This window comes from Myotis yumanensis, unplaced genomic scaffold, assembly GCF_028538775.1.
Source record: "Myotis yumanensis isolate MYYU_CA2020_CCGP unplaced genomic scaffold, mMyoYum1.0.hap1 SCAF_9, whole genome shotgun sequence".
Lineage (NCBI taxonomy): Eukaryota > Metazoa > Chordata > Mammalia > Chiroptera > Vespertilionidae > Myotis > Myotis yumanensis.
Genome location: NW_027223760.1, coordinates 64265547 through 64290232, shown reverse-complemented (window position 1 = coordinate 64290232; position 24686 = coordinate 64265547). Strand labels below are relative to the sequence as shown.

The following is a 24686-nucleotide window of genomic DNA, read 5'->3' as shown; positions in this document are numbered from 1 at the left end:
AAGGGGGCGGGTGGAGGAGGAGGAAGGGTTGATGAAGATGAATGGGTATGTGCCAAAGTGGCCTTTCCTGCTTAGAATCCTGAGCCAAGTAGCCTGAAGGAAGGACGACCCAAACACACGGCTGTCACCGTGACCTTGGGCTGACTTCTGAGACGTTACAATGTGTGGGGTTCAGTGGCCCTTTAAGTTCCTCCTAGTTCCAAAATTCTGACTCCAGACCCAGCTCCCTAACAGAGCTTGCTAGGGGGGTGGCCTTGGGGATGCCTGCCAGCTGATCCCCAGACACCGGCTCTGGGCCCCAGTTGGGTAGTAGATGCTTCCTGTGACTCTCACGCTCCAAATCGTCCCAACCAACTCCCTGCCCCAATTACCTACATCAACAGACAGGGTGTTGGGGTTTGAGCTCCCTCTTTCCCACAGAGGAAACACTTATCATCGTTGCTTGCAAAATTTTGCAGAAATGATTGTGGATGCCACGTGGCTTGCAGGTGACTGTACCCAAAGCACCAGCCCCTCAGACCTGGCCCCTTTGATCTGGTGGAGTTTTGAGGTTCTCTCTTCTGCTGGGCTTCATTAAGCCCTCCTCGGGCGGAGGCTTTCCCGCCATCGTAAATGCTGCGTGGTTCTTGGTGTTCAGGTTAACAAATGAGCCCAATGAGATGAATAAATGAGTCATTCTGACCTCCTGAAGCCCTGCTGGAGGAGCTTTGCGAAATAGCGAGTCTGGTTCTCTAACAAGCAATTTAAAGGGCGCCAGCATGTGGCATTTGTTTGAGTGAAATGTCCTAAACAAGGCCGTTCAAAAGCTCAAACTCATGTGGTGCAGACCCTGTGCTGTGTCCTGTGAGTGTTTCCAAAGAGATCTCATTTCTGGGGGCCACAGCCAAGTATACAGCAGGGCTCACCAAAACCCAGTTAACTCCAGGGCCTCACTTTTGCCAAACTTCTTTCTGTACCATCTGTGAGTTTCAAAACAGACAACTTTGAATTCCATCTGAGTGGTAGATGGTGAAGAACCAGCAACAAGGTTGGGACCCCGTCAGAGAGCTGCTGGTATTAGGGGCCAGGAAGTGGTGTGGGGAAAAGTGACCACCCTTAATGGCTAATTGAGAATGCATAAGCTCTTGAGCCTCGAAGGGATCAGTTTTCTCAAACGTATGAAAGTGACAGTCATCCCCACCTCACAGGGTCACTGGAGGATTAAATGAGATAAGGCGTCTAACGTGCGTGAAACATGAGAGGCACTCAGTCAACCCGAGGTCCCTTCCTTCCTCCCTGGCTCCTTCTTTTAAGTGTTAGCCTCAGATGCTGGCGTCCTTGTTCCTGGCTCAACGGGCTCTTCAAACAATCCTATTAATGCCTATTAAAATGAAACCCAATAAAAGTGCCAATATCTGGTGTTGAAATAATTGATGTAGCAGAGAGCCCATGGAGCACCCAGGCAGGCCCCTGGTGCAATTTAGCCTCACACCTGGGGGATGAATTTCACAACTGTAATTGCTACCATATAAGTCTTATTAATGTTGTGCTATAATTCCTATTTATTCCACCGGGCTTGTAAATGCATTAAGACTTGTCAACATATTATTTTACACTGTTTATGATCTGTAGAATTATGTCCTTCGGGGTTGTATTGTGCAAAAGCTCAAAATAAATGGCTCTGGGCCTCATTTAAAAAGAGCAAAAGGGGGCTGCTGGTGAAGTGGCTCCCATCCCTGCCATCCGGAGAAGTCAGTGAAGTAGATTTTAACTTCAACTACCAGCAGAGCTGTTCACCTCAGCAATACGGAGAATCCCGGCTCCCGCCTGAGCCATCTGACTGGGGTGGGCCTACCCTCCCTGCCTCCCAGGGAATGTGGGGTAGTTCCCTGGGGTCAGGGGTGGTCTTCCCTGAGCTGGAGCTGTATTCTGACCCTGACAGTTTGCCCAGAGCTCCAGGCATTTCTGTCCTCTAGCTCTGGATAAACCCCCTTTAATTCCAAATTTCCTCATGGTCTTTCCAGCATAACCTATATAAAAAAAAAATCTGAAATTCATCCCCACTAAAGGCAAATACCTAGTAAGTGTAAAATGTAACCCCTCCCACAGATTCCTGCATTGACTAGGCCAACAAAGCATCAAACTAAGGGGGCAATGTCAGGTGCAGCTTGTGTTTGTGTGTGTTGGGGTGGGAGGAGTTTGTTGTCATTGATCACTTTGGTTTTGGCTTCGAGGCTTCCCAGCACCTTTGCAATCAAAGCCTGGGCTGCCACAGAACCGAGTTCAAGCTCCTGCTCAGCCAATGCCGGGATATGGATTGGTGGGAAGTCCTTAACCTGGTCTCTTAGATGGGAATGCAGAGACCTTCCCACCAGGCCTGTCCCAGGACCAGATAATGTTTGCCGGCTCTTGTGCCTGGAATGCCCTCTCCCAGGGCAGGAGCTGCCCATCCTGCCCCTGGGTCCCTGGCTCCTCCTGTCCTCTGGGGCCAGAGTGCACCTGCGGGGAGGTGACTGCTCCTAACAGGCCTTGCTCTGTGACCCTGCAGGCAGTGAGTACGATGAGGAGGAGGTGGACTACGAGGAGTCGGACAGCGATGAGTCCTGGACCACAGAGAGCGCCATCAGCTCCGAGGCCATCCTCAGCTCCATGTGCATGAACGGAGGGGAGGAGAAGCCTTTTGCCTGCCCAGTTCCTGGATGTAAAAAGAGATACAAGGTAAAGGTCCCACCTCACTTGGCTTGACCATACAGGAGAGGAGTCCCATGTCAGACAGCAGCCCATTCTTCCTGGTGAAGAGAGCGGACAGTCCTGAGAGCATCCCTCTCCTGTGCCCGCTGGGTGTCCGGTGTCCACTTGGACACATACGTGCCCTCTAGGTGTTGAGTGGGTTTTCCCCTCCACTGGCATGTGGACCTGAAGGCCAAGAGCTTTTCTTGGTAGGAGGACCATACCTTTGATATTATATTCTTCAGATTCATGCCGTATCAGTCAGAATACAAAATGTGTCACCTATTTATTTGCCAAACACCTTCCCCAGTGCTGGTCTGTCCAGGTGGCTCACAGAGACCACTTTGAAGTCACAAAGGCCTGGCTCACAGAGCCCTTTTGGGAAATGTTGTCTGGTATTAGCTTCCAGCTGAGAAAGCTCTTGCTCCCTGCCCGCCAGGGGCATGAAAGGAGATCAGGAGAAAAGGGGCCTTTGGTATTTTTCTCACCAAACCACCCACTTCAGGTTCAGCATCCTCTCTTCTCTGTAGATGGCACAGAGCCATGACTCTGAGGACCTGACTCTGTGTCATAGGATGCCTGGGCACTAAATTTTTTATTTAAAAACCTCAATGAGACAAAACGAGAAAAACACCCACAGCAAGCCAGTGTGGGTTGAGGACACTTTTTTTTTAATGCAAACTTTGTTAGCAGTTCTTTAAAATCCAACTCTGGGATAGAAATATAAAAATCAGAAACGTATCTGGTGCATTTGATATGCTCATTTCCCAGAGCTCAGCAACTGACTTTTTTTAAAAGCTTAAAAATTGTGTGATAGCATAAGCACTTACATTGCTCTTTAAGTATGTGTCACTGAACATTAAAAAATAATCTATTTCAGTACTTTTTATACCAGCTACTGATAAAAGAATGAAACAAATGTATCATAAGGTAAGTGGCCCAAGACTTCACCGGCTCTGTGGACTGTGAACACCTCCCTGTGGCAAGTTCAGATGCGCTGTGTTTAGACTAACATGAAACTCCAGGATGGAGAGGAGTCACACGGGGGTGCCCTGCTCAGGTCAGAACAGGTCTCAGAAGGTGGGAGGCGGGAGAGGACAGGATGCCAGACCCCAGGGACTGTTAGACAAGCTCTTTTCCCAGAGGCAGCTCTGCATTGCAGAAAGAGGTTTTGTTTTGCTCTCCCTTTTTTCATTTCCAAGTGGAGAGTTTGCCAGGGAACAGTCCTTGTACCAGCCTGCTTTCCAGAGGCTCTTCTCACCTGCAGTAAACGCTACACCCTGTATTTTAGCTCGAGGACGAGGCATTCCCTTTCCCATCTCCAGCTTCATTCCTTTTTTATACCCTTCCCCATGGACATTTCTATTTGTCACTATCCTTCTGCTTTGATTTTTCTTGGGTTTCTAGCAACTTCCTCTAGTAGTTGTCCAGGTCTGGGCCGATAGGGCTTTTGGGGGTGCTTTTTCTCCACGTAAGGCCAAACGAAAATTGAGGGACCCCTTGGGCTGCTTCAGCATCCCTGACAGATGACAGGGGTGGTGGCAATTCATGGTCCTAAGTTCCAAAAGGGAAGTACGAGTTTCCTTTTCTGACCAGAATGTCTAGTAAGATAGAGGGGACAAGAACAAACATGTAACTCCTCCTACCCAAGTGCTAGAGATGCGTGTCATCTTCCCTGAAGCTCCGTCCGCCTCTTTCTGCTGGGCAGTGACTGGCCGCGGGCAGTGGAGCTCCTTATTTACCGCATGATGGCTGGACTGGGTGCTGCGTGCTGTGGGGTCGGGCAGAATGCCCAAGTGCCGCCACCTTGTTTCCAAGGCTAACATCACATCTGTCCGCTATCTGCCCCAGTGTCAGGGATTCTCTAACAGTTAGTGTCTTGGGCACTGACTCAGGATCAGCTTTCCTCACCTTTTCATGGGCATTTGCAGAACTGAAAGATGAGTATCTTCACTTCCCAGGCTTCATACTGAGTAGGACAAGAGAGAGGGACCCACAGGACACCTAAGTCTCCGCAGTTTCCCATGTTAATTCCTTTGCCTAGGATGCCCTCTTCGCCGCATTTTTCAAGGTGCAAATGCCACCTCCGCCAGTTCCCAGACTGACTCCCCACTCGTAGGCTAAAGCTGTCTTGACCTTTCCATATGCTGTTTACTTCTAATTCCAAACTCACCACCACGACCCCCAACTTTTGCTTCTTCGCTTTTCTTCCTCATCAAATCCCCAAGCAACTTCAAGGGCTTGTAGAACATCAAGGGCTGCAGGAAATTCAAAGTGATGGTTTTTCTATCAAGGGCACGTGTCACATACCTTACTCAGCCTCAGACAGCAAGATCAAGTACAGTTAACACGTTAAGTGCCAAGCCTGTTTTGTCTTCCTTCTGTTTAGCCCACAATATCCGATTTCACCGATATGCTGCCGGCATCAGTGACTGACCGGTCCGGACAGAAAGTACAGTGTCCATCACCAGTGACTGACATGGCGCTTAACGTGTTAAGGACACGATGGCCAAGCTTGACTTTAGGTTTCATGATTTGATTTGAAGTGGAATTTTGAGAAAAGACTCTAAATTGTTGTCAGGCCCAGTTCCCTCATCCGGGCAGGTCGTTCCTGGCATGGAAATGAGCTGATGCCAACCTTGCCCAGCCCACCACACAGCCCTGTACCCCCTGCCCCGCCCCTTCCTCCCTTCCATGCTGGCCCTGTGGCAGACTGCTGTACTCCACAGGCAGCTCTCTCCAGACGGCGTGTCCCAACCCTTCCCAACTCCCAAGATTTTCCAGAGCCTACCATCTGGTTGCACTAAGGAGTGAGCACCTGGCACTTTACGTAGGCGTGAAGTGTGGGGGGAAATGCCGACTCTGGAACCGGGCACCCCCGGGTCCCACTGCAGTTCTGTCGTCCAGCAGCTTCGTGACTCCATGATTCCAGGGAGTTACCGTGTCTGCTATCGAATGAGGCAGCAAGCCATCAGCAGGAGACTTTCATGTCAGCTACCTTCCACCCCCTTTTGAAACTAAATTCCCTTTCCTCTCTTCAGAGGTCAGAGGATTTAAGCATTTCATTTTCCAGTTGCCTGTCATTATTTGTTAACTTTTAAAGACCAAACTCAGCTTAAGGTCTCTGCAATTAGAAACGTAAGTGAATCTTTTTAAGACTCTAAACTGCAGGGGTCCTCAAACTACGGCCCACGGGCCACATGCGGCCTGCCGGGTGTTTTTGCTGCCGCTGTGTGCATAGGAATTTGTTCATAGTTGTTTTTTTAAACTATAGTCCGGCCCTCCAACGGTCTGAGGGACAGTGAACTGGCCCCCTGTTTAAAAAGTTTGAGGACCCCTGCTCTAAAGTCTTAGAAAGTGGGAGTTCCCACCTCTGTGTGTGAATAGAATGGGGAAATCTGGAGTCTGAGTACTAACATTTGTGGTAAGGGTATACTTTGACACTTGTGAAAATTTTAAATGACAGCAACAGAGAAAAAGGTGGTAAGGTAGGTCTTAAGTTCTTGGACTGTGTTCCCAAAAGTGCAGCTCATCTTTCCAGATTAGTAAGCCTGATGTATGGAATTGGCTGTTTTCCTCACAGGCAGACATGCACCACCACGTACATATTCCATTTGGGAGCACAGAACCTGGGTTTGCCCTTCTGGTGAGCACTGATCATCTGGCTTTGTATTGGACTGGCTTTGGTCATTTGATTTCAAAGTTTCCCTCACCTAATTACTGTAAACACTCAGGCCCGGATCCTGTTGGGCGCTGCTATGCCTTTTTGCTTCCTGGCTCGATGTTTATTATTGGTCCTCTGTTCCCTGACAAGGTGCACGTGGTACTGCTGGGCACAGGGGTAGCTGGATTTTTAAAGATCCTTCTTGTAACAAGTTCCCTGGGAGAACAGAGACATGAAATGTTTTAATAACCCTCCATCCACAGAAAGTGACCCTAGTAGGCAGTGAATATCTTGAGCTAATAAATAGGCTATGGAGCAGGCAAATTCAAGTTTCTGGCATTTGTGAGCCAGACTGCCTAACATGTTACTATTACTTGGAAAGTTGATCTTTCTCTAATGGTCATAAAACTGTATTATTAACTCTTCCTCTTTCAAATAGCTTAAACCCATTACCTTCCATGGTTCTGGGTTGCCTGGCTCCAGCTGGGGAGTTCTCACCTGGGTCTCTCACGACTGCAAGATACCAGGTGGGGCTAGAGCTGGAGGTTGGCTTCCTTACATGCCTGGGAGTCTGGAGGGATGGCTGGGCCAGCAGGGGACTGACACGGCATAGCTACCCTTGTAACTATTTTAATGGATCTGATCTGCCATTGTCCCACTGCAGTGAGCTCTTACTCCCTTTAGAAGACTAGTGAGGTGCTTCCTCGCCCTGCACACGGGGATTGATGCAGGAGGGCCAAGAGCAGGTAGGTGTTCAGGGCAAAGGGTTCTTGTGATCAACTCACTGGACAACCTTCATTCAGACTTCGAGCACTGCCACTTGGTTGCTATTTGGCACCACTGGGCTCAACAAAGTCAAGCAGGATTCTCTACCAAAAACTTTTAAAGGTACCAGTGAGCACTGTGAAACGCTAAGAAGGAAACGTAAGTAGTAATAACCACTGTTTAATGGCAACTCTCAATTCCTCCCAGAGGAATTGCACATTCTAACCAATTCATTCACTCAAATACCAGACTGTGCTAGATGCTCATGAAATAGCAGCAGACAGTCCGTCCCATTCTCTGGGAGCTCACCAAGGGCCACTTGTGAAGATAGAGAAGACTGTGCTGAGTGCTTTAGCTGGGCATAGGACCGGGCTCAGTGGGACTAGATTCAGAAACAGCCCACTCCTCCGGTGATCTGTGCTCAACAACTTCGTCTCAGGTCCTCTCTCTTCCCTCTTAGTCCCTAATCTGGCAACAGCTGATGGGAATTTTCCAATACTTGTGCTCTAGTATCACCTCTGCCATTTATTCTTAAGTCTTCCATCAGTGAGTCAGTGCCCTGAGCCCATTTACTCACATCTAATGGGATGAGCAATAGTAGCTATTACATCTGTAGAGTGATTCTAGCCATGGAGTCTTACATAGGATATGCTAACAAGTGAGCAAAACCAATTAGCAGAAAGCATTTAGATGTTTTGGGTGCCACATAAGATCTGCAGGCCAGTCTGAAGTCTAGGGCTCTTCTGTGCAGAGACTTCCATAATCTGAAGATGTTCAAGTTCACTGTAGGTCTGGAATGCAGTACATACTAGTCTGCTCAGTATTACTTACTGTGAGCATGGAGTTCCCACCATGGCAGACACACTGACTTCTCGCAGAGTAGAAAACGGACAGGAATTCCAGTAAGGGAGGTACCGGCACCACAGCTGTCATTTTATACATGTCTGGAACTCTACTGCCCTGCCCTGTTTTCTTCCTTTAGAGTTGTTGTTTTTTTTTTTTGAGCAGCCTGAGGATATTTTTATATAATTGCCCATTGTTAACTTTCTTCAGAGTAGAAAAAAGATGCAGAGGGAACTGTGCTTCTATACAGCCTCTGAGTCTCAAATACATATTTTATATACAATGTGAAGTCAGTCCTTTCATTTTCAGAGTGAGGCGTATCTGAATTACCTTGAGGTAGCTGTGGGGGTGACCCCATGTGCACAGCTGCATCCGAGAGCACACTGACATTTTCCCACTTGGACGGACATTATAGGACTCCATCTAATAGGTGGTATTTCTGTCTTCTCCACAGAATGTGAATGGCATAAAGTACCATGCTAAGAATGGTCACAGAACACAGATTCGTGTCCGCAAACCATTCAAATGTCGTTGTGGTAAGAGTTACAAGACAGCTCAGGGCCTGCGGCACCACACAATCAATTTCCATCCCCCGGTGTCGGCTGAGATTATCAGGAAGATGCAGCAATAACATGCTGGTCATAACTGTGCCAAGGAATCCTCACCAGCAGTTGCTGATTTTGAAAACAGCCACCTTTTTTCAGGGGAAGCATTCAGCCACCCTTTAAAGAAGTAAATGCATGCTTTAAATTTTTTCTGTAATTTTGGAATGATGTATCTTTGTAGAGTTAATGATTTTGTACATTTGCACATGTAATCATCATATCCATTTTCATTACTTTGATATAAGGTGCTAAAAAAAAAAGCTCTAGGTTCTCAGCACATTTCCCCCAAAACAAATATGGTTGAGGGCATGTTGCATATTGTTCAGTTGTATTGCAGTGATAGCAGTTGGGGGAGGAGGGGCTGGCACAGAGGTTTGCTTCCCAAGCCCCCCCCAAGATTTGTAGTGTGACTGAGGTTTTTTCAACACATTAACTCACTATGTTCAAAACCAAAATAATACCTTCATTATCAAACTGGTTATCATGCCTTACATAATGGAGTTAGTATTTGTGAGTAGAAAGACTTTAGGTAATTGAAATATAAATTAAAAAAGAATGTTTAACATATGCTAAAAATATTTTCATATTTAAATAACATACATAAAAGGTATGCTTTTCTGTGTTTTATATTATCTTGCAAGTCCTTTTGCCCTTTAAAAAGCTGAAAATCTTGCCATCTGACTTACCAATTATTTTAGTGTTATAAATGGTGTTTTTGTACAATAGTCTGTTCAGTTCACTCATTAATTTAACACACTTATTGAGTGCAAGGGATTCCATTTATGTCTATTGATACTTGCAGAACAAGATACCAATTTAGTGAAATATGTTTCCCTGAAATCTGTTAGGAAACATTTTGAAATACATACAAATTTTGTGTAAAATTTATTTCTATCTTCATCTTTAGGTGAAGTTTTAAAGCACTTTGTAGTTCTCTATTGCCAACAGATTTAATGTTTTATGTGTTGCCAATTCTTACAACCACTGCCCTAACAAACCTGTGGGTTACAAATAAGAAAATTCCAAGCATGGTTCAAAGGGGAACATTTTTGTTTAGGCCCCTACTGCCTCCTCTTCATGTTCGTTGTTTTTAGACTTTAAAGGCACTTTTCCTATCACATTGTAGATGTCTGTGTTCCACTTGAAACGTCTGTTTAGCTTTGTAAAACAATTTGCCGAAATGAAATTGAGCCTTATTGAGAATTAAGTGCTTTCTTGCAGCAGGTGGTCAAAGAATGACTAATATATGACCCATTAGAATAACTCTACGTCTGGACCATTCCTGATGTTTTTCTCACCAACAATACTATCATGCCTTGAGTGTTCTTTTCTCCCAAGTGCTATTCCTTGAACATGAGTTTACCAGTTGCTTAATTATGCAATAAAAATTGCTTTGAGGTGGCCAACTGCTCACAAAACTGGTAAAACGCAAACTTGCATTGCTTATAAAATAACTTTCTTCCCATGTTTCTGTTAGCCAGATGAGTAAGCTTCTATATTCTTAAGTTGTGAATCCCTCATAATGAGGGATTTTTAAGTATTTATAAAGACACTGCCCTTTAAAAATTTCCTCAGATCTCTGAAGCATGGTCTTGGTCCTGATATACAGTGCTATTCTGTATGTTGAAAAGGGTGATCTAGACAGAAAAAGCCATTAGTTGGTGCATAAGAAGGCCCTACTGGCTATTTCACATTTACCTATAATTGACCAAAAATTTTTTAGGCCATCAGTTATTTAGCTTTTGCTCTTTCTAGTGCAAGAAATTGCAGGCTGGATCAGCAGTTCAACAGCTAAACAGTCATAAAATAGTCATTGTGCATGTTAACATTTCTTTCAACTATAAAACAAATTCCAACTTCTACTTGCTTATTCATTGTGACAGTATTACTAAAGGTAAGGATGGGAATATTTTGTTATACCGTGTATAGTGAATGTATTGTACTGTGTCTGTGAAAACTGTGCTTTAAATTATATTTTCATATGTTTTGTTGTTTGGGACAGAGCACATTAAGTTTGAAAGCGACAGAGGTTTTAGAACTGAAGACAACTTAATGAATCAAAATCCTGTCAAGAAAAGCTGCTTATAAATGTAGATGAAATTGCATTTTAAATAAACTGTCTCTGACCCAAAATAAACATGGCTCTTTATTTTCATTAGCATCCATCATGAAAAGCCAGTATCAAGTTTACCACGGAAACTACTCTACCTCCTCAGTGCCTTGTTCTACCGTAGGCTGCCTTTCCTTCCCCACCCACCCCCCAGAATTCAGCATGTAGAGTGTATTTAATTTTTTGCTTAATATTTGCCTAACAGCAGCACATCAAAATATGGGAGGCAAAAAGTGATGAAGAAAGAAGGAAATCCACTATTTTACTTTGACATGTCAACAACACTCTAGCAATGCAGCAGTTAGAGAATCAGTAAGGATTTAAACTCAACAGCATCAACAATTAACTGTTATAGTAACTTGTTTTGAACTACTGATCCTTTATCCAACAACAGAATACACAATGTTCACTCAGAACATCCACCAAGAAAGACCATTCATTATAAGCCACAAAACACACTTGAATTCCTAAGAATATAAATGCTACAAAGCATGTTCTCAGACCACAGTGGAATTGAACTTACTTTGATGTTTTCCAGCTTGAGGCAAAAAGCTAAAGTCCAAGACTACTAAAATGAATAATCTTATTTCACTGGTGGTAGTACTATAATATTCAAAGACTTTTAGGTCATCATGGTCCATAATTACTAATGCAATAAAAATGCTCTATTACAGAACATTTTCTCTGAAATATTCTGCTTATCATGTGACCTTAAGGAAGCTAAAATATGAAGTCCTAAACATCTGGTTTCCCTAGACCAAAAAGTCTTTTTAAAGGATTCCAACAATAGACAAATTCTGCTCCTAGACATAGCCTATAGTCCTCCGCTCTACCAACTGACCTATTGAAATGCTCACAAATTCCGCTCCTAGAAACAAATACAGATGTATGATGCAGTTCATATACAGCACCCCAAATGCAACCACGCTGACTGTTGACTTAACATCTTAAATAGTTTGAGTATTTTCAGCAGCAGAATAAAAAAACCAATACTTTAAATTCTTAATATTGATAGTATAAAAGAGAAATACAGTGCCGAAAACATTTTAAAAATTCAGACAAAAAAAGATGTTCAAGATGCTAGACTTAATGAAAAACGATCACAAATAAATTTAACAATAAAATCACCTCCAAAAATGTGTCCTCTTTAATGTTGATGAATACTATACATAGCAGAAACACAACTTATTTACATATTACATTTTTAATCACTGAGAACGTTATTTCAAAGTTATACTCTAATTAGGAAAATGTGAAAAGATAAGGATACATTTCCTGTGATTTTATGCCACAAACACCACTATTTAGTAGATCATAGAATATGAAACAACTGTACAACATACCTTATTCCATTTTCCCATGATAGAAATAATAACTTTATGATGGCTTAAACATAACTGTTCAGGCTATTCTAAAAAAAATTTAGTCACAAAATTAGTAAAATATGCCTTCCCTTAATTCCTAAAGCAAATATTTCAAATATAAAAAGAATATTTGTCATACTGCAAGCATGTGATCTCATTCTACGTAGAGCTCCATTTCTTAAGAGGCTTAAAAAAAAACATTTCATGGGCTAAATTATGCAAATTTCTGTATTCAAAGAATTACTTTGCAAGACTGTTATGATAAATGCTTTTTATTATTACATAATATTTAGTAGTCATGCTCAACCAACAAGGTCAACAGAAACTTGTAAATATTCTGCTAAATAATTAACTATAATACTTTTTCTTCCCAATGCAGTAACATTAGAATAATCCTTGTTTCCTTTAGTCATATAATTTTGCAAACTGGGGAATAAATGAAAATACAAACACCCAAGAGCTTCTTTTCTTAAGCAGGTAAGATTAAAAGAGGTTAAAATTATATTTATCGATAAGCCAAACATTGACCCCCAACCCTAGTAACACCAAACTCAAAGTAGATCTTGGTCAGAAGAGTACGGGAGAGGGTGCATGGAAGTGATTACCTGTGGGCTCCTAGTGGTCTATTTGAGATGATTTTTTTTTTAAACTGCTAAACTGTATTATCAACTCATAATAAAAAGTAACTAATCAAAATTTAAAACATTCTGATCAAAATGGGTCTGTACATGTCTTTCAAACCCTTGCTGGTCATAGTCAGGAGGGAACTGCTCGCTGCACATTGGGCACACCTTCCAGTGACTTTCAACATGTTCTTCAAATTTGCTCTGATCATAGTTGGGAGGGAACATTAATTCACAGAGGGGACACTTCTTGTGAACATCAAAGCTTAAAGAAATAGGAAAATGAAAGAATTACATATTTCTAATAAATATCTAACAATAGCATTCTTCAGAATATGACAAGGCTACATTTATCTAGTTAAGCTGATATTCATACTAAACAATTTACCTTGAAACTCTTCAGTTACTCCAGAAACCTGCTTCTAAATGGTTGCTACTGACAATTGTGTAAAGCATTTATAAAGCCTCTAAATTTACTTTTACATTTAGATTGACAAAGAAAAACCTTTTTTCATTAAAGTCCCCCAAATACAATTACATTATGTGAAATGAGGCTTACTGACAAGAAATCAATTTTTAACTAACAACGAATGCTACTGGTAAACCTATAATTAATACATCTTATCATTCCCAACAGTGTTCATTTGAGTGTGTCCACAGCACTGGTTCTTAAAGGATTTTGTGCATCAGTATCACCAGGAAGGCATGTTAAAACACCAAGAGTTTTAAGTTCAGAAGGAATGAAGTAGGTCCCTAATCACGTGCATTTCTAACAAGTTTGCAGAAACCAAACTTTGAGAGTCATGTTCTATATAACCCACATTTTACATAAGAAAGAGAAAAATTACCTGGAATCAAAGCAGAAGCCTGTCCCATGCCCATGCAAATGCGTATTTGGAGGATCAGGAGCAGTGGGCACATTCTCATCCTCCTAGCAAAAAATAATTTTGCAACTTTTTGAGAAAAATGAAACGAAACTCAAGTTTTTCAATTCAATCAAGCATAGTATAAAGAAATTAAGACTGCACTTTTTAAATTTTCAATACTATTACAAATTAATTAGATTTTCAAAGTACAATTTCTTACAGAATATTTCACTGTGGATGAAGTATTACTGTCCTGAAATAAAAAGCAGTATTTAGTGTAATGGAGAGTATACCACACCTGTATGTGTGAATGCAGTAGAGATCAGGAACTTTTTTGAACCTACATTTAGGTAACTTTCTTTTTAGGATTCCATAAAAATCTTAACACTGCATTATTTTCCCTGTTACTCTCATTTAATAACTTAATTTGCAAGACAGTATCATCTTCGACAACTTACACTCATTGTGAAATATACAGAAATTACACATAAATGAAAATTATTAAATATGAGTTTGTACACATGTCCTTGGGCACGTATGAACACACACACAGACAATTCCAACTGGAAAACCAAGTTAAAGCAAAGCTCCAAACTACAGGCCTCAAAACCCTGTTGTAAAAGAATAAAAATCAAAATCAAATATTTGATTAATTGATTGTCAATGAAGAATCCTAAAAACCTGTAAACCTGAGTTTCAATCTGAAAGAAAATATTGCTTCAATTTCCATGCCCCCATCCCTGTGGTCATTTTTTAGAGATCTGTACATGCTAAATCAACAGCCAAACACAGACTCTCACTTTACATCAAAAGCAGCCACATCATGGCAGGTGCCCATTTGCTTCCCTCCTCTGAGCAGCTGTTAGCTGCTCTCATGTACTAAACAAACAGCACATAAACAGGTAGAGCTGGCACTGATGAGTTCTTATATTCCTGGGTAGTCATGCTTGCCTCCAGGCTGCTATTAATGGGCTAAGTAGTCAAGTCTGTCCCAGGAAGAGGTGCCCAAAAAGTGTATGTGGTGAACAAACAAGACAAATGATCTTTTTTAGGGGGATGGGGAGCATGGCTATTATTCTGACAATTATCCCCTCCTGAATGGTCCAATAAAGGGCTTGAGAGGCTTCTTCTTTCCTGTTCATCACATGAGAAAATGCTTGTTTACATTTATGATTCCCTCAGGATATATGTGGGCAACAAATAACAGGATAGATAATGAGGGGCTGGGGAAAACAAAACGTACTTCATATACTTCAAAAATTAAAATCCTTTAAGTAATAAAAGATCCAGACACCTTTTAAATCTATAGATACAAAGAGGAAAAAAATAATATAAGAGTTGAATCTACTAAACTTAACACACACGACAGTAACAATATTTAAAACACTGAATCTGCTTATACTACTATATATCAAATAATGAACAAAATCTCATTTTCTTTGAAAAAATAAAGTCTTTGAAGTGGCATTTAAAAAAATAATTGGAAAAGATAAAAATCTTACAATGTCCCATTTTATAATGACTAATAGCTTACAACAATTTACTGCTTCCACAAATCAATCAGCTAACAATAGTTTGCTGCTAGCTAAGGCACTAGACTCAGATTAGCCAACAGACATATTAAGATTGCTCATAAAATATCAGGGGGTGGGGAAAGCAATTTACATTTAGTAGTCTTAAGTCATATATAATTTGGTAATGATGACCCTATTATTCCCTATCTTTTATCACCTGTTACTTAATAAAACAAGTGAGGGACTCGAGTAGAATTCTAGGTGTTATGAGACATAAGTTCCCATGAAATAAGAAATCACTTACTTAGAGAACAGTTCAAAACCAGAAAGTATACAGTAAGTTCTATGATAGACAATTCATAAAGTCTCTCATAACCTTGACATGCAAAATGACCAGTCAAATATCACTCACAAATACTGCTTTTATTCTATTTTACTTATCAACAGCAGTTAGTTTCCAAAACCATATGCGATTAAATATAACCAATTAGTTTGGGAAGTGAGGCTGTTAAAGCAGGCCCACTGTCAGCAGCAATAAAAAAAAATGGCTGCTGGACAAAAGAGAAAAGCAGACAAACTCGAAACATCCAATAATATTTCAGCATTGGAGCTAACACCTTTACCTCTTAAAAGAGCCTAACTTTTGCCCTGGCAGTCATGCTCAGTGGTTAGAGCGCCAGACCATGTACCGAAGGGTCACAGGTTCGATACCCAGTGGCCTGCCGATGGGGCACATGCAGGGGGCAACCAATCGATGTGTCTCTTTCACATCGATGTTTGCCTGTCTGTCTCTCTCTCTCTTTCTCTCTCCCCATGCCCTCCCTTCTACTCTCTCTAGAATCACTGGAAAAAATATACTTAGATGAGGATTTAACAACAAAAAAAACACATAACTTTTAATGTTGGTTTTTAAGTTAATGAACTTGAGTCATCAAGGCTATGTTAGGTATTCTTTAAGAAGGCAGAGAATCACGTATTGCAGGTTAGAAAGATTTCCACCCCAAAACTAAAGTACTCAAGTTGTAGAACTAAAAGATGTCAACCCAAAAGAACTTTGAATAGCAGATTTTAAAGTGTTAGCACCTAGTACTTTAGCTAAACTAAAATAATCTTGTAAGCAAATTTTATTGGGAGTACCATACTTAAATTTATTTATGAACAGTTCCAAATAATTAATTTTCTTAAATTTTCATTTCTACAAAAGTCTAAACCACTTACTTTGTTCATCAATCTCTAGACCCATCAGCACAATACTATTTCCACCACAAATTGGTTATTAAGCAAATGAAACAAGCTATGGTAAACTGCTCTACTTGAATTGCAAACATTCCTCATTAGATGCCCAACTCAAAATCTAGTCTATGAAAAAAAATGTTCTTATCAAACAAATAATATTAAAATGGGTTAATCTCTTGGACAATAAAACAGGGTTAATTATACTGAATTCAAAATGCAATGATTATAGAAATATAACTAACTATATATGACAAAGCAATTCTATTTATAGATCCAAAAGAACCAGGAACTGGAGCAGATATATTTGTACACCTATTGTCACGTCAGCATATACTCAAAAGGTAGAAACAACCTAATGTCTATCGATGGAAGAATGGATAAACACAAGGTATACCATAAACATACAATGGATTATTATTTAGCCTTCAAAACAAAGGAAATTCTGACACATTATATCAGGGATGAATCTCAAGGACATTATGCTAAATGAAACATGTCAATCACAAAAAGATTCCACTTATGAGGTACTGAGATGCTAAAGATGCCCTGAAAGAAGAAAGTTTGGGAAACTTTGCTTTAGCCTATTTGATTGGTTGGTAGTTGATAGATGGTTAAAGACCACAGCTTCTATAGGCCAAAGTGATGAGACTCAAATCCTGCTGTACCTTACCAGCACTGTGAAGCAAGCCAGTTAAGCTGGCTCATAATGCCTCTCAATAGAAACAGGAATAGTTCCTCACAGGACTGCTACAAAGAACAAATGAGTTGATATATTTAGAAAGCTAAACATTAGCTGGCAAAAAGAGCTATAGAAATGTTTGTTGCCATCACCATCATGATAATTTTGTTAGTTATTGCTATTGCAATTAATTAGGTAAGAGAAAGTCAAAAAAGGTTTTTGATCTGATAGCTGACCCAAGTTTCTGGTACAGGAGGAGATATGGCAGGAATAGGCCATAAGAGCAGTCCACCTCAACCCTGACTCAAAGATGCTGGGTCCTGTGGCTGTTCATCACTCTCAGGGAAGACAACCAAAGAAAAGGAACAGGTCAACTCAAATCTGTTTTCTATATTCTAACTAAAATTACTAACTCAAATACTTTAGTTGCAAGTGATGTGTGTGTTTTTTGTTCTAATGACAATTAAAAAAAAAAAAAAGGTCTGAATGTACATAAAAATAAATTTCTGTATGATGTGAAAAATCTTCTGATTGCAAAATACAATTACCCAAGATGTGCCTATTAAGAGTCCTTCCATCTCATTACCAAATCTAATAAGCATGTCAGCAAATGAGCACAAGCTTCTAACACTGCTTCTCATGGGTTTGCAGAAGGGCAAAGCACACAGATCAGAAAGAACATTCTGCTAATTAAACTGAAGCAGATGACTACGGGAGAGAAGGGCTTGTCACATGTAACATCTGTGCCAAGAATGATCAGATTAAATATGCAAAGTGTGAAATAAAGGTTTGAAAAAGCAGTAAAATGATACTCTAGACCTTAAATAGGCTACAAAAGTTCTGACAGTTTTCCTAATTATTCCCAGTAATGGACATAGGAGGCCAAAAGGCAAAAGAGAGAAATACATTTTTCTCCATTATGAGTGTTGAGCACTAGGGCTAAAATCATGTCTGTCTGAACACTGATCAGTTTCTGCAAAGGTTAATAGCAATTAAATGCAGCAAACTAGATTAAATGAGAAACAGGTCATGATACTACTGTACTTGCAAAGAGCACAATAAAGCATTTCTTTTAAATTCTTATTAATGCACAGGAAATTCAGAAGGAGCTGCTATGAAGATAAAAACCTATTTATTAAATAAAGAAATCCCTTAAATGAAATAAAAACAGTGACACACTACATAAACTAATTTAATTATCAGTATTGTATTGCTGAGAGGTTAAATACTAACAATGTCTAAAAGAATATTTCTCTGAAAAAGAATAATACATATACTTTCCTCTTTTTCTAGCTAAATAAAGAGTCCACCTTAAAATTTAAAGTAGGCTATAAGTGCTAAAATGAAAAGATGCACACTACAGCATAATATCATAATACTTTGCTTCTTCTGGTCTACTACATCTGCATCAAAGGAGTAAATTACTTCATGAAAATAAAGATTAAAGTATCTGTGACTATACTTAATAATACTGTATTGTATATTTGAAGGTTGATAAGAGTACATCTTAAGTTCTAATAACAAGGGGAAAAACTAACTAAAACAAATGTCAATTAGACTAATGGTGATCATTTCACAATATATACAAATATCAAATTATCATGTATACACCTGAAACTAATATAGTGTCATATGTCAGTTACATTTCAATTAAAAAAAATTTAATTAAACTTTCTGTTAACATTTTGAGGTCATTCTCCAAACTTAATATTTTATTTTAGTATAAATCCTAAAGTATAAATATGAAGCATATTAAAGGTTGATCTTTCAAATTTAAATACAAGCACGCTTTTTAAAAAATCAAGTAATCATGTGTACACACAAACACACATTTTCTCAAGATACACATAACCACATAACTCTCTATATAGGAGAGAAAAAAGGAACAGGCTCAGAAAATGGAAATTCAATTTACTTTACTATCCTCAGGGTCTTCTAAACCATCAGGCCGACTAAGGTTTCGAGCAGGCTGGCTGCAGACAACATTATCTTCCAGTCCCCAAGAAGGTACTCTCACAGGTGGCCTTTGGATTTCATCTGGGTAAAAAGCACCATCTGCTCCATCTGAAAAAAATGTTTTGCAAGGGAAGGGTAAAAGCTGGTACTAAAATTAGAATCGCTGTGTATAGGTATGATGAACGATATAAAAAAACATTTTAGCTTATCAAAAAAATATATTTTTAACCCAAGTGACTCAAAATAAGAACTGTATGCAATAAGCAAATAGATTATTCATTCATGGCATATCACTTCTGGATGAAGCCAGTTAGTGTTAAACATTAAAACTGCTCATTATAATGTTTCTATTAGAATTGACTGTACCAGTAGTTTTCTAATCCCACAAAAATATACACCAAAAAAACCCTCCAAATTCAGCTAACCCCAAACTAAAAATATTTTAATAACCTCTTGTCTCCTGTGTGGCATAAGGATTACCATATTGCAGAACTGGTTGTGTATCTGGTACTGCAGAAACATGACCATTTTGCTCAGAGCTTGTGTGGAGCCCCTGTGAGATCTGCTGAGGACTCTGGGAATTCTGACCTTCCATGTTCCCTTCTGCTTGATTTTCTAGAGTCCTTTTAAGTTCCTAAAATTAACAAAAACAAAGGCAATAGGCAAAGTAATCAAATACTTTATAACAAGGGCAGCATTAAATATTTAGCCAAAATATAACTGTAAAATTATTTCCCTATTACAGTAGTTCCCGCTTATCCAATTTTTCTTTCTGTGGTTTAGTTACCCATGGTCAACCACTGTCCAAAACATTTAACACATTTCGTACCGCTCAGGAGTTTTCTCGTGTTTCTCGCACCATCTGTTAAGGACTGTTCACGAGTGTTCTCATTTTTCATGCCCATGGAAAAAGGATCGAATCAAGATACTTATGTAAATTTTGTTTGATCCCTCTTCATAGAGGAAAATGTTTTACGCAGTACCATACGTTAAAAAAGTACTAGGAACTTTGTTTGTTTTTATAAATAAAAATGTTATAATTATTGAAAAACAACACCTAAAGTGCATTATGATGATTTAAATAACGTGCAGTTTGCCCAAAAACGTGCGGTCCCTGGCATATGTCTTAGAGATTTCTATGCGGTACGCAATGTGTTAAGAAGAAATTCCATAAGCAATACATAAAATTTAAATTACACATGATAAAATCTCACTCCATCCTGTTCTGTACTGCACAGTACAAGAATCATTTCTTTCCAGCATATCCACTGCTGCCATTAGTCACTTAGTACCCATCTTGGTTATTAGACTGTTATGCTACTGCAGTGCTTGTGTTCAAGTAACCCTTACTTTACTTAATAATGGCTCCAAACTTTACCACAGAAATATGAGTATAGGAAACAACTATCACTATACTATCTAATAATAGACAAACATGGTAATTGACCGTACCTTGGCTACACCTCCCATTGGCTAATCAGCGTGATATGCAAATTAACCAACAAAGATGGCGGCTAATTTGCATACTGCAGGCAGGGCGGAACAGCGCCATACCGCCTGCCCCGCCACCACCTGGGCCTGCTATTTGCGACCTGGGGCGGTGGGGCGGGACAGCGCCATCCCGCCTGCCTTGCCGCCATCTGGGCCTGCTATCTGCGACCCGGGGCGGCGGGTGTCCATGTGCAACCCGACCCGGGGCGGCTGGGTGAGGCAGCAGAGATCAGCCGGCCCGCCCGGGCATCCTGTGTGCGACCCGAGCTGGGGAGGCGCCCCAACCCCCGATCGGCCCTGCCGTGTGTGCGACCCGGGGTGGCGCCCCAACCCCCGATCGGCCCTGCCGTGTGCGCGACCCGGGGAGGCGGGGCAGGCACCAAGGGATCGGGCCTGCCATCTGCCACCCAGGGAGCAGGCCTAAGCCATCAGGTGGTTATCTCCCGAGGGGTCCCAGACTGTGAGAGGGCACAAGTGGGGCTGAGGGACACCCCCCTCACCCCTCCTCCCCCGCCAGTGCACAAATTTTTGTGCACCGGGCCTCTAGTCTATCTAATCTAATCTAATAAAAGAGAAACATGGTAATTAGCATACGACCACTACCCTTTTCATTGGCTAATTAGGGTGATATGCAAATTAACTGCCAACAAAGATGGCGGTTAATTTGCATATGTAGGCACAATGCAGGGAGGCGAAAGGGAAAGCAGGAAGAAGGCCCCTGCCACTGACAGTGATCGGAAACCCAGGGGGGAGCTAAGAGCCGGGGGGCAGGCCATGATGGGAGAATCGGGCGCCTTTGCTGCCCTGGCCAGTGATAGTGGGAAGTAGGGGTGGAGCCAGCGATGGGAGCTGGGCACGGGTGAAGCTGGCAGTCCCGGGAGCTAGGGGTCCCTTGCCTGGGCCTAAAGCGGAGCCTGCAATCCCGGGGCCGCTGCAGCTGCGGGTCCCCGCTACCCAGGCCGGACGCCTCGGCCAGGGGCGGAGCCCGCAAGATCGCGGCGCCGCTGCCACCTTTGCCCTGCCACCAGTGGGTGTTCTGAGAAGCCTGGGGGGTGGGGCAGGGAAGCGACACAGACAGCGATGCAGAACCCGGATGCAGGGGCAGGGAAACGGCTGCCGCCAGCTTCCCGGCTTCCCTGCCCTGCACCCAGCTTCTGTGATCAGTGACCCCAGAAGCCCAGTGCAAAGGCAATCACAGAAGCCAGATGCAAGGGCAGGGAAGCAGCCACCCCCAGCGTATCCGGCCACGGCTTCCCTGCCCCCCACCTGGCTTCTGAGATCGGAGACTGCAGAAGCTGGGTGCGTCAGCTTCCCAGCCGCGGCTTCCCTGTCCCACACCCAGCTTCTGCAATCCGTGACCGCAGAAGCTGGGTGCGCCAGCTCCCCAGCCGTGGCTTCCCTGCCCCACACCCGGCTTCTGGGATGGGTGACTGCAGAAGCCCAGTGCAACAAAAGCCAGGTGCGTGGGCAGGGAAGCAGCCTCAGCCAGCTTCCCTGGCTGGGGCTTCCCTGCCCCGCACCCGGCTTCTGCAATTGGTGATGCCTATTTCTGCATGACACTTAACTGACTACCCTCCCTTGAAGCACAGAAGAAGAAGAAGCCCCCAGAAGAAGAAGCCGCCCACCTTTGGTCCTGGCGCCAGCGCCTGGGGCTGGCTGCAGCCCAGGAGATGGACAAGCTACTGGCCAGAGGTCCCAGGCTGCAGCCACCCAGAGAAGCTACCAGCCCTGTGGTCTAGGGCGCCAACGCCTGTGGCCAGGGAAACAGGTTCCCTCTTCTCCTACTGTAGTCATTACTTCAATATTCCCCTTCTGAATTTCTCTCCTGTGCTGCAACCCAACTCCACTTTTTACCGGAAGGATACGGAACAGAGAGAGCAGTGTTAAAAGCTTACATTTTTAAGCCGGTAAGGTTGGTACTTAAACATATAAATGGAAAACTAGAGTCCTTAAGGTAACAAAGGCTACCAAAGACAGGGACAGCGCATGACCTATTATATCCAGCAATCTATATGGGGACTGAAAACTTTGCAATGATGACAATTACTGAAGATATGAATCAACTAAAATAGATGAAAGGGACAATTCTTCCATCTTTGAAAATATCTACATCAAATCTGTTTAAATAGATTTTCATCGGCATAATATAACACATTCTGACAAGACCACCACCTCCACCAATGTGGTCAGTGTTGTGCTGTAAAATGTTTAATAACTGAGGGACCCCCCCCCCCTCGAGTGCACAAATTTTGTGCACTGGGCTACTAGTGCTATTTATAATAGCTCAGAATTGTGAATAGAAAAAAAAGAGAAAGTAAAAAAATATTTCAAAGATGATTCGAGAAAATAGAAAAAGGGTACAAAAGGAGCAAAAAAGTTAGAGATGATAAAATACTTCTGCAAAAGTTTAGGCAAATTAATTAGAGGAGTATGGTTAAGTTATTCTGTGGGCAAACAATAAACTACTTAAATGGAGTCAAGGGTTTCAGCAAAGATTTATATGCATGCACTGGTACAGTCAAGCAACTTCATTGAGAGTTCTACCTAATAAAGAATTTACTCTAAGTTAATATCCTCTCCTCTACCATAAAAAAATGCATAAATCCTCTGCAAGTAGGATGCAGGGTAAGAAAAGGACCAGTAATAAGCAGCTTGGATTTCTCATGGAGGAAACTGGAGGTGGGGGTAAAGAGACATGGCCAAAATAGTTATGGTTAGGTTGTTTGGCAAATTGGAAGTCTCAACTCTTGACTTAAGAGAAGATTCTTAAATTTGCATTCACAACGACCCTGCCCCCAAAAGGTCCATGTTTAGAATTGAGGAGATCCATGAACTTAGAAGGGAGGGAAAATTTATATCTTTTCACTAACTTCTGACTGACATTTAGCATTTTCTTTATGAATGTAGCCAAACAAAAAAAAAAAATACACCAATAGTTGCTGTACCTTTAACTGTCACCTACAGAAGTCACAGATATATTCATTTCATATGTCACTGCAGCTGTCTCAAAACAGCCATTCTATTCATCACTACTTTGAAATTATGGTAAATAGACATACTAAACCTTATTTAACATTTTAATAAGCAAGCACATATACTCATATGTCACAAATTTTAAAAAATATTTTGATAACTATTTCTTAGAATTTATTTTTTTGTGGTTCTATATATTTTGCTTTATTCATTTAAAAATATTTTCTGAAAATAGACTTCACCAGACTATAAAAATACCCTTGCAACAAAACTGGTCAAGAACCCACGTGGGCCCTAGCTGGTTTGGCTCAGTGGATAGAGCATCAGCTTGTGGACTGAAGGGTCCCTGGTTCGATTCCAGTCAAGGGCACATGTCCCAGTTGCGGGCTCGAGCCCCAATAAGGGGTGTGTAGGAGGCAGCCGATCAATGATTCTCTCTCATCATTGATGTTTCTCTCTCTCTCTCCCTCTCCCTTCCTCTCTGAAATCAATAAAAAATATTTTTCAAAAAGAACCCATGTGGGATCTCCTCCCCTATCTTAAAAGACAATCATTAACATGAGTGTAGCTATCTTACCTGAGCAAAACAATATTAAGCTGATTTGCAGTTCTCCTAAAATAAAAAGCCTCCACAATTTAAGAAATAGATTTCGTTAGAAGTCCTCTTTGACAATTTCAGTTCCAGGGAACACAAGTTTGCTTTGCTGGTTTTCCTTTGCTAGAAAGAGTGCCTAAATCTGTTTTTTTTCCTTCAGGGCCCCAAAATGTCTCACAGTAGCCATAGTTTTACAAATTACTCGTACTCCAACTGTTAAATAGAAGGAACAATGTATTGCTCTTATCTGCCACATGTGATGCTGTGAGAGTAAGGGAGAACAGACATTAAATGTTTTGAATTACTTTCAACTCTGAACAAGTTGTTCAAGGTATAAAATCCTCCTAATTTTTTCTTTTATCACTTCCAAGCAGCCGCTAAGTTACAGCAAAAAAGGTAAACAAATGGTAGTCTATATTATTTTTATAAGATCAGTTCTTCGGGGTCATTATTTAATCATCATGCTATTATTGCATTTCAGTAGAAATGCTGTATTTCTACTGATGTATAATAAAAAAAGCGTAATATGCTAATTAGACCGGACAGCCGAATGACCTTCCAGACATCATTCCAGACAAAGCCAGGGCTGCAAGGGCCAAGGCAAGCCACCGCAGCTGCGAGGGCCGAGCCCCTTGCACAAATTTAGTGCATCAGGCCTCTAGTGATTCATACTAGTAAGTATATATATCCACA

General features: G+C 41.5%; 2 protein-coding genes across 6 annotated transcripts in view; one reads left to right on the top strand and one right to left on the bottom strand.

Moving 5' to 3' along the window:
• Positions 1–10717, top strand: part of JAZF1 (JAZF zinc finger 1) — a 299872-nt gene extending 289155 nt beyond the window's left edge. Inside the window, exons 4-6 of one of the 4 annotated variants that reach the window (XR_011472676.1) lie at positions 2528–2697; positions 8436–8713; positions 10589–10717. Coding sequence is in view for 3 of the 4 variants with exons in the window: in XM_070424488.1 (XP_070280589.1) it covers positions 2528–2697; positions 8436–8612 (347 nt within the window). In the remaining variant the exon portion in view is untranslated. Of the gene's footprint in view, positions 1–2527; positions 2698–3589; positions 3640–8435 lie in introns of all 4 variants that reach the window. The other 3 variants (XM_070424490.1, XM_070424489.1, XM_070424488.1) reach the window with 3 other exon arrangements.
• Positions 10718–11820: 1103 nt separating this feature from the next.
• The window catches only part of TAX1BP1 (Tax1 binding protein 1), a 58205-nt gene continuing 45339 nt past the window's right edge, over positions 11821–24686 (bottom strand). Inside the window, exons 15-18 of one of the 2 annotated variants that reach the window (XM_070424486.1) lie at positions 19385–19568; positions 18894–19042; positions 13532–13614; positions 11821–12948 (exon numbers count right to left, since the gene is read on the bottom strand). In XM_070424486.1, the coding sequence (XP_070280587.1) occupies positions 12747–12948; positions 13532–13614; positions 18894–19042; positions 19385–19568 (618 nt within the window). In that variant the 3' untranslated portion in view covers positions 11821–12746. The remainder of the gene's footprint in view (positions 12949–13531; positions 13615–18893; positions 19043–19384; positions 19569–24686) is intronic. The other variant, XM_070424487.1, reaches the window with a different exon arrangement.